At 51.4% G+C, this 17,200-nt stretch overlaps 1 protein-coding gene across 1 annotated transcript in view; it reads left to right on the forward strand.

The window, feature by feature from the left end:
* SIPA1L3 (signal induced proliferation associated 1 like 3) overlaps positions 1-17,200 on the forward strand; it is a 218,843-nt gene that overhangs the window by 115,452 nt on the left and 86,191 nt on the right. The window contains exon 3 of the mRNA XM_069457233.1: positions 12,905-14,726. Coding sequence (XP_069313334.1) covers positions 13,211-14,726 — 1,516 coding nt within the window. The 5' untranslated portion in view covers positions 12,905-13,210. The remainder of the gene's footprint in view (positions 1-12,904; positions 14,727-17,200) is intronic.

Below are 17,200 nucleotides of genomic sequence, written 5' to 3' on the forward strand. Positions count from 1 at the left end.
TACATGTTGGGGCCAGAATTTGATCCCAGGCGACGTGACTCCAGAGCACAAGCCTAATTTCTGCTGTAACTCACCCAGGGATAGAGGGCAGGCATTTATTGAGTGTCCACTGTGTTCGTGGCTCTGTCCCTGCTTTTTAGAGATGACAGTGCTTATGGTGGCCATAGGTTCTACTTACCTGGATTCAAGTCCTACTTCTGCCTTTTGCCTCACAGGGTGATCTTCAACAGGTAACTTGCTGCTCCAAGCCTCCATGTTCCCTTCTGTAAAGTGGGGAGAACAGCAGGGCCCTGCTAGGTATGCTGTGTGGGTTCAGTAGGGCCAGGTGTGAGGCCAGTGCTTACTAAGTGGGGGCCACCATTGTTGTATGTGGCTTGGGGAATTGGACCAATAAAGCAGGGCTCCGAGCCTGGGCTCCTGGCTCCATAAATGCCGGTTTTTGCCCTTGTTTTTGAAAACTTGTGCTCTCAAATTGGTAGCTCCATGAATGGTCACAAGGGCAGACTCTGGAGTCAGCCAGCCCTAGGTTCAGGTCCCAGTTTCTCTTATTCTCTCATGGACTCTCTTGGTCTCCCCACTTTGAAGTTGTGGCAACAGTAGCAACACCTCAGAGGGTAATTAGAAGACTTGGGCTCAGTGGTTTGTGTCACATGCTCTGCACAGGGCCTGGCTCTCAGCAGCCCTGGGTCAGGGGGCCAGCAGGCAGCTGGGTGCCACCTGGGATAACAAGGCCCAGCTGTGTGTGTCCAGCTCACTGCCCTCCCCTCCCTTCCCCCAACCTTACCCTGAGGGAGCCTTCTTGGCCATGACATTCCTGGTAGGCCCCTCTGCCACCACCTCCCACCCCCCTCAGCCTGAAGCTATCCTCAGATGGGGACAGGCAGAGCTGGAGCTGTGTTCAGCCTGGCCCCCCAAGAGCAAGATGGAAAGAATGGAGCTTTAACAGATGTTCTTTTACAAGGATTCCCCGGCTCTATTTAATCAAGATTGGCAAATATTGATTTAATCTCCAGGCCCAACAGATGTGATCTTAGCAGGTTTTGGTGGCAATTAGCTGAGATTAGTTTGCAAGTCAGGCTCCATGCTGACAAGACACCATCTTCTAAAGGAGGCTTGGCCTGGCCACAGGAGTGAGGCCTGCGGCGGGCATACTAAATATTTAACCGTCGGTCTGGCCTGGGCGGTGGCCCATGGGAGCAGACCCGGAGCTGGGTCCTAGCAGCTCCTGTGGGCCCCACACGATGACAGTGGACACCCAGGGGGGTCAGGGCAGCAGCCGTCTACCAAAAAGATTTTAAATAAGCAGCACAGCCACACCAGTGCCTGTGGCTTGGCTGAGAGCCTGGCTAGAGCCAGCAAGACCCCTCCAGGGCAGCCTGGAGCAGCGGTTGTTATGCCCCCGATTTAGTCTCCCCAGTAGGAGCCACCTCAACAGCAGAGGCCCCTCATGCAGCCGTTCAGGCCCCTGGCCTGGCTCCGTCGCATCATCCCCACTCTGCAAACACGGCAGTAGCTCCTGGGTGGGCCTGGCATGTGCGCCCATACCCCAGGGAGCATCCCTTCCCAGTGTTGCATTTTATAGTCTCATTTGAAGTGAGTGGGACTGTGCCCAAAACTGGAACAAGATGCTCAGTCCATATGTGCTTCTTAGGGGTAACGACACCCTCCACCCTCGCCTGATCCAGCCACCCCAGGGAGACTGAGTGAGGCGCCCCGCCTCGGCCCTGGCTCTGGGGCTTGCCCTTCCTCTTGCTCAAGGTGAGCCGCCCTGGGTGCCTGGCCCCTGAGCCCAGGGGAACGAGGGTTCATTGCAAGGTCACGTTTGGTTTGCTTGAGATTTTTTTAAAAATTAGTAAAAATGATAATTTTTTACTAACACTTGCATATCACTGTGTGCCAGGGATATTCTAAGTCTCTACATTTATTAATGCATGACTTTCCTAAGAGTTCAGCCACATTATTATCTCCATTTTACAGATGGGAAAACTGAGGCATAGAGAGACTAAGTCACCTGCCCAAGGTCTAGCTAGTTAAGTGGCAGAGCTGGGAACTGAACTTTGCTTAGTCTTTGCTTCTGTTCACTGTGCTACAGCTGCCACATCTGGAAAGATCTCCAAGGTCTGGTGGTAAGAGAAAAAAGGAACTATGAAGGTACTAACCCATTTATTTTTTAAAAGATTTTATCTTTCTCAGATAAGCATGTAATCATATGAGCATTTAACCTATGTGTAACTATACTAGGTAGCAAAATATTAATAAATACAAAGGAGGAAACATTGAAGTTTAAGCATTTGGGGTGAATACAGACCCCATTTCACTGGGGAACACATGAACACAAGATGGGGGTGCACCTTCCTTCTGTCGGTGGCTCTGGGTGTGAGCACGTGGCCACGCCACAGAGGAATCTGCCATTTGGAAAGATGCATGTTGTTCAGACTCATGGGAGCAAGGCAGATCCGTGGAGCTGGTAAGTCTCTCCCATTCTGACCCTGCGTTCTAGAAGGTAAGGGCTTTTTGGGGGGTGGTTTCTACTCTGCTCGTATTTTCCCTCACATGCTCACTTTTAAAACTGAAAACTTAATCGCAGCCTCAGACACTCCTGCCCTGTGCAATAGTTAGCATTTCCTTATAGATTCACAGAGAAAGTTCTAGAAGAAGTCATGGGATACACTCGCTAACAATATCTCCATCTCCTCTTTTCTTTTTTTAAACCAAATGGGGTCACACTATATGAACTGTTTTGCAACTTGTGTCTTCCCTTCACGGTGGCAGCACAGAATCAAAGAGTATAAACTATCAAGCTGGGTTGCCTGGGTTCAAATCCCAGCATCACCTCTTTCTAGCTGAGTGACCTTGAGCAAGTTACTCAACCTCTGGCCTCAGTTGCACTGGCTTTAAAATGCAGATGGTCTTAGTCCCTCCCTCACAGGGTTGTCTTGAGAATTAAATGAGTTAATGCGTGCAAAGCGCCGCACGACGTGCTTAGCCTACAGATCAGCGCAAGCTGTGTTCGTTCACTTGGGGCTGTGTGGGCATCTTGCACGCGCTACACATAGCTCTGCCTCGCTTTGCTACAGATGCACTGTGTTCCTGGCTTGGAGGTGCCACATTTGCTTAACCTGTCCTCTGCTTATGGGCGTTGGGGCTGCTCCCAGCTCTACAGTATTGCAGCAGTGTGACCGTCCCTGCAGTCAAACCACTGTGTGCCGGTCTCGATGTTCGCTGGTGTGAATAAGAGACAGATTCCTGGCAACAGAATTGCTGGATTAAAATAAAATGCACGCCTAAAATTTTGATGTATAATTCCAATTTATTCTTCCCATTCCCCCAGGGGTAAAAACTATACCAATTTAATACACTTAAAAGCAGGACAGGTCGCTCGGGATCCCTGACCCAAGTAGAAGCCTCGCTGGTTTGAATGTAACGGCTACAAATGGCCACCCTCGCCCCTGTGGGGTCGCCTTGCTCCCTGGGAAGGATTGTGGGCCCCTCCTAGATACTGGGGAAGATTTCATTTAGAAACGCTGGTCCTCTGGGATCTTGGACGTTAAATATGAAAGTGTGGGTTTTCACAGCCATGATCGAGGCCCTGCTCATTGCTCTTGGGGCTGGTGGAACAGAAACTTTGTCATGGCATTTCCTAATGAGATTTCCGAGATTACCATCCATCTTTGCTCCTGTGGGAGCTCTAACGTGGTCCCCTGGATGCTTAAACTTCCAGTAAGGTAGGGGAAGACACAGAGGGGAAGAGCCAGATTCTTTACCTGGAATCTGCTGAGCTGTTGCTGACATCCAGGAATTTTGTCCTCATGAATTAATTGATTTTGAAGATTGTTGCGTCACTCACATATTCCCGCAGCACGCTCGTTTGAACTGCCTTTGATTCAGAGCCTAGTGGCGAAGAGGTGGCAGCCAGACTGCTGAGGTTTGGATCTCAGCTGCTCCACATAAGCTTTGCCTCATCCGTGCCATGGGCATGTAGAAGTCCCTACTTGATCGGGCGTTAGAACACACCTGGTAATGCACGCCAGCGTGTCACCCCGAGCCTGGCGCACCGGGAGAGCGCGTCAATGTTAACCTTGTCATTAGTACCACCGTCACCACAGTATCCGTCTCCACTCCCCGACCCACGTGCAAGAACAAATACGTTAGCCCCCGTTCTACTGCAGCCGTGCATCTGTTCAGAGTCTAGGGAGGACGAAGATACTCTGAGGTTTAAAACTCCAGTGGGCTAAACCCTGCGGTGGAGGGTGCACGCAGAGCCCTGGGGGCTCAGCAGAGGGAGGAAGGGAGGAATTCTGCCTGGGTACGGGGGGACTGGCAGGAGGAAGCCTGGTGGCATGGGGAGGAGCTGTGGGCTGCTAAAACGTCTCCTGCAAAGGTCGCCAGTGCCCTTCATACCGATAATTGTCACCATATATGACCCTCTCAGCAGCATCCACCCCTGTGTACCACTTGGTCCTCCCAGACTGCACCTGCTCTTCCCCCTCCTTGTGGGGCCTGCTCTAGCTCATGTTCTGGCGCCCCTCACCTGCCCACCAGCCTGGATTTACTGCCTCTCTGGGCTTGGTGGCAGGCCCGCTCTCTGCATTCTCTGCTCCTTCCCTGTGTGCACATTAGAATGAGCTGCAGAGCTCTTAAGAAACAATCAGGCCCAGGCTCGCTCTAGACTCGCCCCAGACCAGCTGATTCAGAATCTCTGGAGATGGGGTGTGGACAGACACCTGCATTTGTAAAAAGCTCCCCCAGTGCTTCTAACGTACAGCTGCGCGAGGGAAGAGAACCTTGGACGACCCATCTAGCCTCAGACACTGGCTGCTCCCAGCTTTCCTGCCGGTGCACGGCAGCCTCACTCATAGCACACCTGGCGCCGGGCAGGTGCCCCACCTTCATGCGGATCCCCGCTCAGACACCACCCCCTCCACCAAGTCTCCCAGACCCCTCCCAACCCCCCCCTGTCGTGCTGTGGCATTTTATTTCTTTACAGTGCTGACCACCCTTTGAAATTGCCTTCTGTTCTCTTATTTCTCTGGATTCTCTGGAAGTAAATTCATGAGAGCAGGGGCTGAGGCGAGGATTTTGAATGTTACCCTCGGATTGCTGAGCCTGCTGTGTGGAGGAGCTTGCGGGGGAGCAGGAGCCCCTGCGGCCGAGGTGCCATCGTCCAGTGAGAAGCCATGGCGCTCAGGCTAGGGCAGGTCGTGGGAGTGGGTGATGGACCTGGACCTGCTTAGGGGGAGCCAGCAGGACTTGGAGTGTGGAGGGGTCGGTATTGTGGCCCCCTCGGAGCAGAGGAGCCAGGACACCGAGACCGTGGAGCTTGTTTGTTCACTGTTCTAGCCTCTAGGCTTTTGGGGCCTGATAAGGAAGCACTCTGCCGTCTCAGGGTCCCCCAGATACTTCACAGGTGACAGTCTGGGAGCATTTACACCCACAGATACACCACTGGTCGCCTGCTCTTTTTTTTTTTTTGAATAGAGATGGGGGTCTTGCTCTTGCCCAGGCTGGTCTCGAACTCCTGAGCTCAAACGATCCACCCGCCTCGGCCTCCCAGAGTGCTAGGATTATAGGCATGAGCCACTGCACCTGGCTGGTAGGCTGCTCTTCTAACAGACCCTGATAAGTCCCCACTGGCCCAAAGGCAATTGGGACTATCACAGATTCTGGCTCTCCCAGCTTCTTTTGTAACTGGAGTGGCCATGTGTCCACGTCCCGGCCAGTGAGACATAAAGGAAAGTATTGTGGTGAGAGGAATGTTCTGGGAAAGAGTCTCCTTCCTGACTAAGGTCAGATGGGTGAGAGAACACTCTGACATCATCCCTGTCTTTCCCCCTGTCCATGGTTCAGTGACAAGTATGGCTGTGGCCACCGACTTATGACCATTAGGCAGCAAGCCAAAAGATGTCAGCCAGCAGCACACTAAGAAAGGCCGAGGGAGAGGAGAGGAAGTGCCTGATGTCATCGTCTGGTTTCCGCACCAGGCCTGGAGCCACTGTATCTGCGCTCCTGGTTACGTGAGATAATTAAATGCCTTCATTGCCTGAGCCACCGTCGACCAGTATCCTGTTACTTGCGGCCAAACGTATCCCAGCTGACGCTGTCCTACTGCCACTTACTCCTTGTCTTGCTGCTGTTGCTGAGGCTGCCCTGGTCGTTCCCATCTGCAGCTCCGCCGTGGCCTGCCTTCGCACAGCACCGTGTGTCAGTCACGGTCCTCAGGGGACTGACAGAGTCAACAGGAGGCCAGAGGAAATAGGCAGGAGCCAGGGGTCCCCAGCAAAAGTCACAGCACAGGAAAAGCCAGTTCCCCAACCCCTGCCAATGCAAGGACGTTCTTCAGCCCCAAGAGAGGACACTGGGCTGGCTAAGCCCATGTCCTGTGCCCACCCCAGCTGTGCTTCTGTAATGGGGCGGGGGAGGGAAAGAGCTCTGGCAAAGATACACGACCGAATGGTAGTCACAGTGGTGGCTATGAGCTAGGTGGTCATATCATCGCCATTTTACAGATTGAAACTGAGTCAGTGTCTCAGTAACTCATCCATGGCATGCCAGGGTTCGAGCCCAGGCATGGTTCCTGCGTACGTGCTATGCTGCTCTCATAACAGGGGTTCCCCTCAGGAAGATCTGGGTGCTTTTAGGAAGGAGGAGCTGAGTAGCAGGCAGCTGGAAAGAGACAGGTGTGCACCAGTCCGTGAATCCCAACAAGGTCATGGGTGCCACTGAGCCTCTGAATGTCATCACAGGAAGATTTAGCTGCACCTGCTTGGAGAAGGGATTTGTGCGAAGAGACTAGGGCCTGCAAGAACATCTGTATATGTTCACAGAAGGGAGCAAAACAGATTGAGGATTCCTATCTGAGCTGGAAGCAAAACGCCATCAGCAAAGCCCATCTGTCAGGAGGTACTTGCATAAGCAAGTCAGGGTCGCATCTGGGTCACTGGTATTCTCAGCCCCAAATGTGGCCTCAAAGGACAGTCTTCCCTTTGCATTCTGCCCAGGCTGACTGAAGGCGAGGTCACAGTGCAGGGTGCCTTCCGCTGGGCACCACTCCAGCTCCACCGGGGATCCTGCCCCTAGTGGAGTGTGGGGCTGGGCTCAGGCCCTCATGGCAGACGCCCCTGCCATTCTGGAACTGACAGTGTAGTGGTGGAGCAAACATATCACGAACAAAAGAATTTCAGTTTTCTCTGGCAAAGGGGCAGCTGACTAGTCAGCAGAGGTTGCCCCTGTCCAAATCCAGCCCACATACTTATTTTGTGAACCCTCATCATGTTTTTTGTTGGCAATGTTCTTAAGAAGTACACTTGACCCTTAACACAGGTTTGAAATGCGTGGGTCCACTTACACACAGACTTTTCTCAATAAATATATTGGACAAAATTTTGGAGATTTGTGACAATTTGAAAAGAACTCACAGATGAGCTGGGTAGCCTGAAAATATTGAAAAATTTAAGAATAAGTTAGGTATATGATGAGTACATAAAACATATATAGAGACTAGCCTATTTTATTTACTACCATAAAATATACACAAATCTATTGTAAACAGGTAAAACTTATGAAAATTTATACACATAAACACAGACCATGCATTTGCATTTAAGAGAAGTGTAAACAAATGTAAAGATGCCGTGTTAAATCATAACTGCATAAAATTAGCTGTAGCACATACTGTACCACTGTCTTCATTTCATAGTCACCTGCTGTTGCTATTGGGGTGAGCTCCAGTATTGCAAGTACCAGTTTAATATGCATGTGATGCTTGGAATCTCCACGTGAACAGTTCCTCTCTCCCATAAATTGCGTATGGCAGTAAAAAGTGATCTCTTGCAATTCCCGCGTATTTTTCATCTTGGTTAGTGCAATACTGTAAACTCTCAATAAACACCGTGGACCCATAAGAAATGCCACAAGTGATGCCAGAAGTGCTCCCAAGAACCAGAGAAAAGTCATAACATGTCAAGGAAAAACTGAATTGCTTGATGTGTACCAGAGATTGAGGCCTATGGCTGTGGTTGCCCACCATCTTAAGATAAATGAAGTAAGGACCACTTTAAAAAACTAAAAGGAAATTTATGAAGCCGTTGCTGCACCTACACCAGCAGGCATGAAGACCTTGCACTTTTTGTGAAACACTTTTTTTATCTCGTATTGCAAATGCAGCTTTTATGTGCAGGATTGCTATAAGAAAGGCATACCTGTAGACTCTACTATGATTCAAGAAAAAGCAAAGTCATTATGTGGCAACTTAAAGCAAAAGGAAGGTGAAGGATCTAAAGCTAGAGAATCCAATGTCAGCAAAGGATGGTTTGATAATTTTATAATAGAAAGAGGCTTGGCTTTAAAAATGTCAAGATAGGCCAGGTGTGGTGGCTCATGCCTGTAATCCTAGCACTTTGGGAGGCTAAGGGGGGAAGATTGCTTGAGGCCAGGAATTTGAGAACAGCCTGGGCAACATAGTGAGGCCCTGCGTCTACAAAAAAAGAAAATTTTTAAAAAAGTCAAAAGATAACAGGAGAAGCAGCTTCTGCCAACAAAGAGAGAGCAGACGAGTTCCCAGAGGAGAACGGATATCTGCCTGAACAGGTTTTTAATGCGGACAAAAGTACCCTATTCAGAAAAACAATGCCACAAAGGACATTTTTAGTAAGGAAGAGAAGTGAGCACCAAGCTTTGAGGCGCGAAGGAGTAGGCTGACTCTTCTGTTTTGTGCCAGTGCTGTCGCGTTTATGAGCAGGACTGCCCTTACCCATAAACTTGCTGACCCCTGAGCCTGACGGGAAAAGATAAACACCAGCGGCCACTGTTCTGCTCGTACAAGGTGTGGACAGTGAGAACCCTGTTTCTGGATTGGTTCCATCCATGCTTTGTCCCTGAAGTCGAGAATTACCTTGCCAGTAAGAAGCTGCATTTTAAAGTTCTTTTGTTGTCGAACAATGCCCCAGGCCACCCGGAACCCCGTGAGTCAACACTGAAGGCATCAAAGTGGCCTACTTGCCCCCAAACACAATGTCTCTAATTCAGCCTCTAGGTTGAGGGCTCATAAGGACCTTTAAGGCTCATGACACACAGTGCTCTGTGGAGAGGATTGTCAGTGCTAAGGAAGAGAACCCCAAGAGAGAGAACATCATGAAAGTCTGAAGGATTACACCACTGAAGATGCCATTGTTGTCACAGAAAAAGCCGTAAAAGCCATCAAGCCAGAAACAATAAATTCCTGCTGGAGAAAACTACGTCCAGATGTCGTGCGTGACTTCACAGGATTTGCAACCCAGCAGCTTTACAACAGAGCCGATCAAGGAAATCATGAAAGAGATTGTGGAGATGGCAAAGGAGGGGGGAGGCGGCAGTGAAGGGTTTCAAGATCTGGATCTTGGAGAAATTTGAGCTAATAGACGCCACACCAGAGGAATTAACAGAAGATGACTTGATGGAGATGGCGCTTCGAATCCAGTGCCAGGCAGTGAGGGGGAAGACTTAGAGGAAGCAGTGCCAGAAAACAAGTTGACATTGGACAGTCTGGCAGAAGGGTTCCAGCTATTCAAGACTGCTTTCGACTTTTCTTACGACACAGACCCACCTATGATATGGGCACCAAAACTGTTCATAAAGCGAACAGTGGAAAAAGGATTCGTACCATAGGGAAATATTTTTTCGAGAAATGAAAAAGCAAAAAAGTCAGAAATTATGATGTATTTCCATAAAATTACACCAAGCATGCCTGCCTCCCCCTCCACCTCCGCTACCTCTTCCCCCTCTGCCACCAGTGAGACAGCGAGACCAACCCCTCCCCTTCCTCCTCCTCCTCAGCCTTCTCAATGTGAAGACGAGGACGAAGACCTTTATGGTGCTCCACTTCCACTTAATAAGTAGTAAATATATTTTCTCTTTCCTATGATTTTCTTAATAACATTTTCTTTTCTCTAGCTTACTTTATTGTAAGAATATAGTATGTGATACATAGAACATATAAAATATGTGTTCATTGGCTGTTTATATTATCAATAAGCCTTCCTTCTGGTCAACAGTGAGCTATTAGTAGTAGTTAGGTTTGGGGGAGTCAAAAGTTATACATGGATTTTCTACTGCTTTGGGGTTGGTGCCCCTAACCCGTATGTTGTTCAAGTGTTAACCATATTTATTTATTGACTAGAAATACACACAGATAATTCAAAAGTAGCTGGTGGTATGCACTGAAAAGGAAGACACCCCCTCTCCCTTTCTTTCAAAACACATTTTGATAACGAGTATGTAACAGTAGTTTACATTCTCACAACGTGAGGATCAGTAGTAAAACAGAGAGATAAGTAAGTAGATTCATAAATGCTGAGGAGAATGAAGCAGGGGCAGGGTCTGCGAGTGGTGGGGACAGATACGTGGGTCCCCTCCCCAGAGGCAACCACTGTTAGCAGTTTCTTGAAAATTCTTCCAGAGATGTCTGCATGGTTGTTTGTTGTTATTTTTGTTTTCAAATTGGGAGATTTTGCATACAATTCTAGATTTCTGGTTTCTCTGGAAAAATCAGATGATCTGGCATCCACCTTCCCGAGAGGCTCAGCTAGCGGGAGCTCAGGCCCCCCTGCCCCTTCAGAAGGTGCCCCTGCTGTCCAGCTCACTGCAGGCGCCCCCTGGCCTCTCTCCCACCTACCTTAAGTAACCCAACCCTGTGGGTTTTCCAGTTTCTTCCCCCTTCTCTAGCCCATCCCTGTACTGCTGCCTTGCGACATCTTTAGGACCGTTCCTGTGCTCAGGGAAGAGGGGTGCCCCCTTGCTCCCCACCCTGCGCCTCCCCTTTCTCTTTCTGTTCTCACTTCCGCAGAGGCCGTAGGCTCTCCTCTCCATCTTGCTCCGTGAACCTGCTTCACGTTGCTGTCTCAGGCTCTCTCTGCCAGTTCACTCCGTACCTCTGGGCACAGGTTGGAAATGGCCCTCCACACTCACACAGGCCTTCCACTTCTCTGCACAGGGAACACCAGTAGCTTGACCAAAATGGCCACCTCCCGCTCTAGTTCCCAGGGAAAGAAAAGTTATGGGTCACCTCGAGCCGGGTGCCCAGCCCAACCCAGCACTCTGCTGCCCTGAACAAGATCGGTTTTGTTGGCAGGAGGACAGGGGCACGGCTGTTGGGCAGGCAACAGCTTCCATCACAGACGGTGGCCCACTTTCCCCTTCGTCTCCAGCAGGGGTCTCACCTTCTAGAAGTTCAAGGTAGAGACAACGGGAAGTGATCCCGCAGGGTGTTTTACACTGCTGACCCTGAACGTGCTTCCCCAGGGCCCTGCAGGTCAGGATGTCCTTAGATTAGGCAGAGGCCGTCTGGCTGCTGGTTCACACGATGAATAGTGAACGAGTGTCCTGGACACTGTTCTAGGCATTGCAGATACGTCAGTGAGCGTTCGAGTGGTGGAGAGTCAGCAAGCAGAGTGGGTGACTGAGAAAGGCTTTGAGGAGACAGGGCTTCTCTGTCAATATAGCGTGGTCTGGGAAGCCTGCATTGAAGAGCTGACATCATGGACAGGAACCAGCCTGGTGGAGAACTGAGGGAGGATATCCAGATGTCCTGGATAAGGGTTAGTACGTCAAAAGAACAGAAGAGAAGGCCAGTGTTGGCCACACACAGTGGCTCCCGCCTGTAACTCCGGCACTCTAGGAAGCCAAGGCAGGAGCATCGTTTAAGGCCAAGAGTTCGACACCAGCCTGGGCAACACAGACCCCCATTTCTATAAAAAAGTAAAAATAAAAAATTAGCCAGACCTGGTGGCACACACCTGTGGTCCCAGCTACTCAGGAGGCTGAGGCAGAAGGATTGCTTCAGCCCAGGACTTCGAGGTTACAGTGAGCTGTGATAGTGCCACTGCACTCCAGCGGCCTGGGCAACAGAGCAGGACCCTGTCTCTAAAAAAAGAAATAGAAAAAGAAGGCCAGTGATGTCAGAGCTTACTCAGGGATGGGGAGGGACATCAAGGACGCTGGCAGGGGCCAGGTCCTGGGGGGTTTAGGGACCAGGGGGAGGGGTTTGGGTTTTTTCTCATGTCATAAAGAATCACTGGAGAGATCTAAGCAAAGAAGTGATGGGATCTGGCTTCCAGCTCACAGTATCTGCTCACCGGATAGGTTTCTAGAGACATTCCTTCTGTGGCTTCCTTCCCCAAAGTCTGCTGGTGCTCATGTCGACTCATCTGTCATTTCACTTCCTAACTGGTGGAGTGGCCGATTGGGCAGAATACAGAGCAGGTGGACAACAGTCTGGGCTCTATGTGAAGCCACCAGTCCACAAGAAATACAGGGGGCAGACGGACATGTTAAATGGCACCACAGGGATCTCCAAAATGGGAAAAGCCACAGGACAAGTGAGCCCTTCCCATCAATAATTAAATAGCATCAATAAAGGAAGGGTGGCCATTATGGAGTAGAAGACGCTTCAGAAAAATATCTTCCAAAGCAGGGGACAGATCTTGTTTGGATCCTGATTTGAACAAGCCAATCACAAGAGACACCTGTGAGACAGTGGGGACGTGTAATGCAGACAGGGTTGTGTGTGATAACGACTTCCTAGTAATTTAGTTGGCTATGGTAATGGATCACGGCTACTTTGTAAAGACCCTATCTGCTAGAGATACAAGCTAAATTAATTACAGATGAAATGACCTTTAGGATTTAGCCTAAAATATTGTCACAAACAAATGAGGGGATGGATGAGACAGGCATGGCAAACAGTTGATGGTTGTTTTAGCTGGGGGTTGGCTTATCATAGTCCTCTCTCTGCTTTTGAATATGTTTGCAAATTTCCATAATAAAAAGTTTTTTTAATGAGTAAAGCTGTCCAAAAAAAGTCACATTTCCCATTCTCTGGGAGCAATAACATGTTCATCACATCTCACATTTTCCTTTTCTCCGCTTTCAGCATGGCGGGGACGACGCCCTTGCCGCCCGCTGCCCGGCGCCTGCGACTGCCACTTGCTCTGCCCTGCTGAGCTCCCAGCCTGGAGCCCCCAGGACAGCACCTGCCTCCGAGGTTGTCCTGGCTTGGCTGTGCACAGCGATGGTGGAGAACTGCACTACACAGGCTCACGACCTTCCCGTCAGGTTTCAGGGACCAGCATCCTTCATCCTGGGACTGGCGGCCCTGAACAATGGCTGAGGGCCAGGGGACCCCATAGGGTTACACCACAGCTTCCGGGGGCCAGCAGCACTCCAGCGCCCGTGGACTATGACCACCTATCGGCCCATTCCCAGCGATGGTGTGGACCTGGCAGCCAGCTGTGGGGCCAGGGGGGCCGATGTCCTCCCCGGCCCACACACAGGGGATTATGCTCCCGTGGGATTCTGGGCCCAGAATGGCAGCATGTCCCAGCCTCTTGGGGAGAGCCCAGCCACCGCCGCCACTCGCCCCAGCCCCACCACCCCTGCAATGCCTAAGATGGGTGTGCGCGCAAGAGTGGCCGACTGGCCACCCAAGCGGGAGGCCCTGAGAGAGCAGAGCAACCCAAGCCCCTCACAGGATACAGATGGCACAAAGGCCACCAAGGTGGCTCATTCCATGAGGAACGTACAGAATGGACGGCTCCCTGCCAGCACCCTGGGTTCCTCAGGGTCCAAAGCCTTCCAACGACTCTCCAGAAGAAGGTCCAAAGACGTGGAATTCCAGGATGGGTGGCCCCGGTCCCCGGGCAGGGCCTTCCTCCCCTTGCAGCAGCGCAGCAGCAGCGAGATCACCCTCAGTGAGTGTGACGTGGAGGACACGGGGGAGCCACGGGGAGCCCGGCACACAGGGGCATTGCCCCTCTTCCGCGAGTACGGGAGCACCTCCTCTATCGACGTGCAGGGCGTACCTGAGCAGAGCTTCTTTGACATTCTCAACGAGTTCCGCAGCGAGCAGCCCGAGGCCCGGGGCTCCCAGAACCTCACCGAGCTCCTGCGGGCAGATCCCGGCCCACACCCCATAGGGGGTGGCAGTGGAGCCAAGGGGGACCTCCGCAATGGGCAGCCCTCAAAGGACAGTCTCCTGCCACTGCAGCCCATGAAGGAGAAGGAGAAGGCCCGGAAGAAACCCGTGCGGGGCCTTGGCAGTGGGGACATGGTGGACTCATCCATCTTCCGGAAGCTGAGGAGCAGTAAACCAGACGGTGAGGCCGGGCGGTCCCCGGGGGAGGCTGAAGAGGGTCGGAGCCCCCCCGAAGCCAGCAGGCCATGGGTCTGTCAGAAGAGCTTTGCCCATTTCGATGTGCAGAGCATGCTGTTTGACCTCAACGAGGCGGCCGCCAACAGGGTGTCTGTGGCCCAGCGGCGGAACACCACCACGGGTGCCTCGGCCGCCTCGGCTGCCTCGGCCATGGCGTCCCTCACCGCGTCACGGGCCCACAGCCTAGGGGGCCTGGATCCAGCCTTCACCAGCACAGAGGATTTGAACTGCAAGGAGAACCTGGAGCAGGACCTCGGCGATGACAACAGCAATGACCTGTTGCTCAGCTGCCCGCATTTCCGCAATGAGATTGGAGGCGAGTGTGAGCGCAACGTGAGCTTCTCCCGGGCTTCCGTGGGCTCCCCGAGCGGTGGCGAGGGCCACCTGACGGAGCCCGCCCTGAGCGCGTACCGCACCAACGCCAGCATCTCGGTGCTGGAGGTCCCCAAGGAGCAGCAGAGGACTCAGAGCCGGCCCCGGCAGTACAGCATCGAGCACGTGGACCTGGGCGCCCGCTACTACCAGGACCACTTCGTGGGCAAAGGTGACAGGGGTGGGGCGTGGGGGTCGGCTCGTCTCTGAGATCCCACTGCTCATTCACTCACTCTATGCCAGGCCCTGCTCTGACACTGCAGATGCATCAGGAAGGGAGACCTCCCTCCTAGGGGGCTGTGAGGACACAGTGAGCCGAGCCACACCCACCGTCTCACACGGCTTGCACTCCGTAACACTTGTGCTGCGTGAGACGACAGAAAGCATTTATTCTGCAAATATGAGTGTGGTGTAGCTATGAGCCAGGCACTTTCTAGAGCCTAGGGATCTAGTATTGACCAGCTTAAACAAAAATTCTGTCTTCCTAGCACTTAATGCTTTAGTAGGGTAAGACAAGCAATACAACAAGAGAAATATGCACATAAGGTGTGGTAGGATGCTAAGTGCTGTGGAGAAGAGTCCGAAGAGTAGTCCGGCAGGGAAGAAGGGAATGGAGTGCCCGGTGGGGGGTTGCAGCTTTCAGCAGGGAATGGTCAGGCAGGGCCTCCTAAGTCGATGCATTTTAGTACTGAGCCGAAGAGGTTGAGGGAGGGAGCCGTGTGGAAACTGTGGACCGTATTCCTGGCCCAGAGAACAGCAGGTACGAAAATCCTGGAACACTGGAGGAACAGGCAGGAGGCCAATGTGGCTGGAACAGAGTGACTGAGGGAAAGTGGAAGGAGGTGAGGCAGAGAGGTGACAAGGGCAGATCGCGTGGGACTCGTGGGCCATGATAAGGACTCTGATTTGCACCCTGAGTGAGATGGAGCCACAGGGGAGGGTCCTGACCTGCCTCCCAGGTTCAGTCTCCCTATGGCTGCATGTGGGGAACAGACGGGGGCGGGGGAGGGGAAGGGTGCGATGACTAGGGCAGAGGCCACTGGGATAGTTCGGGCAGGAGATGATGATGGACAAGTCTGGGATGTCTGGGACGAGAGCCCAGGAGTGGGGAAGAATCTTGCAGGCAGGTTCTGGATCCATTTTGAAGGTGGAGCTGTTGATGTTTGGAGAGATGGGCTTCCTACATCATTAGGGTCACTGGTGCTAGCGGGGCAGCCCTAGGGAGCACTGTAGAACACAAACCCAGGCTGCCACAGGGCCCGGGCAGGAGATGCACACATGTGAAGCAGAGACTAGACAGCTTCTGCTCAGGTCCAGCTGACCGTTGCGTGCAAGAAATGCAGACAAACTCAGTATCGCCAGCTTTTCCGATTTTTCAAGATTCTCCTAAAATTCAGATTTTTTTTAATGTGGACTTTCCTAAGTTTTAAATGCTAGCAGCTGTAATGATTCAGAATTGCTCATAACTGCTAATAACAGGCTAAAACAACATAGAAGTGTCTGTCACTTAAAGAAACCTAGAGGTCAGCAGCCCAGTGGTGTGGTTCCTCTCCAGCGTGGGTGGGAGGCCAGCTTTAGTGCATGACCTCCGGTCCCCCTGGGCCACAGTGACTGCTCGAGCTCTAGCCACCAACCATATGCACGTTTCCAGGCAGGTAAAAAGAGGAAAGTATCGGGACAGAAAGGCAGACCCCCTGTCAGGTCAGCCCCCTTAGAGACCTTTCTCAGAAGCCCCATCCAACCACTTCTGCTTACTGACCCCTCTGATCTGCAGGGAGGCTGGGAAATGGAGGTTTTTAGCTGGACAAAGTCCCTCTCTTTTCCTTCCCCAAGAGGAGTTTTGCTAACAAAGAAGGAAAAAATAGATAATGGATAGGCATCTAGTACACCACAACAACCAGCTTAAAAATTTTTTTAAAGTAGTGTCCTGGTCAAACATAACAAATGTTAGTTAGGTCATCCTGCAGGGCTCAGAGCGTATAGCCTCGGGAGCGCCAGCTTGGAGTCGGATAGCCCTGGGTTTGGGGTGTCTGTTCCATAGTCTGTTAAGCTTTGTGATACATTTCGCCCTTCAGACTGTCCTCATGTGACAAATGGAGATGATCATACTAGCGTCACGTGTGCAGAGCAAAATGGCAGAGATCAAAAACAAAGGGACTGAAAAAGTTCCAGATAGTTGCTTACCAGGAGAAAGCCAATGCGGGAACATCAGTATCAACACAAAACAGATTTAAAGGCTAAAAAGCACTTTTTAGAGGAACTGAGAAGTCTATTTTATGTTGCTTTTTAAAAATTCACTAATAAGTTCTGGTAGTTGTAAACCTTTGTATACCTGGCAATGTGGTTTAGGGGTATATAGATTTAAAAAACTGGGCTGGGTGCGGTGGCTCACGCCTGTAATCCTAGCTCTCTGGGAGGCCGAGGTGGGTGGATCATTTGAGCTCAGGAGTTTGAGACCAGCCTGAGCAAGAGCGAGACCCTGTCTCTACTAAAAATAGAAAGAAATTATATGGACAACGAAAAATATATATAGAAAAAATTAGCTGGGCATGGTGGCGCATGCCTGTAGTCCCAGCTACTCGGGAGGCTGAGGCAGAAGGATCATTTGAGCTCAGGAGTTTGAGGTTGCTGTGAGCTAGGCTGACG

Source organism: Eulemur rufifrons, chromosome 24 (assembly GCF_041146395.1).
Source record: "Eulemur rufifrons isolate Redbay chromosome 24, OSU_ERuf_1, whole genome shotgun sequence".
NCBI classification, from domain to species: Eukaryota; Metazoa; Chordata; class Mammalia; order Primates; family Lemuridae; genus Eulemur; species Eulemur rufifrons.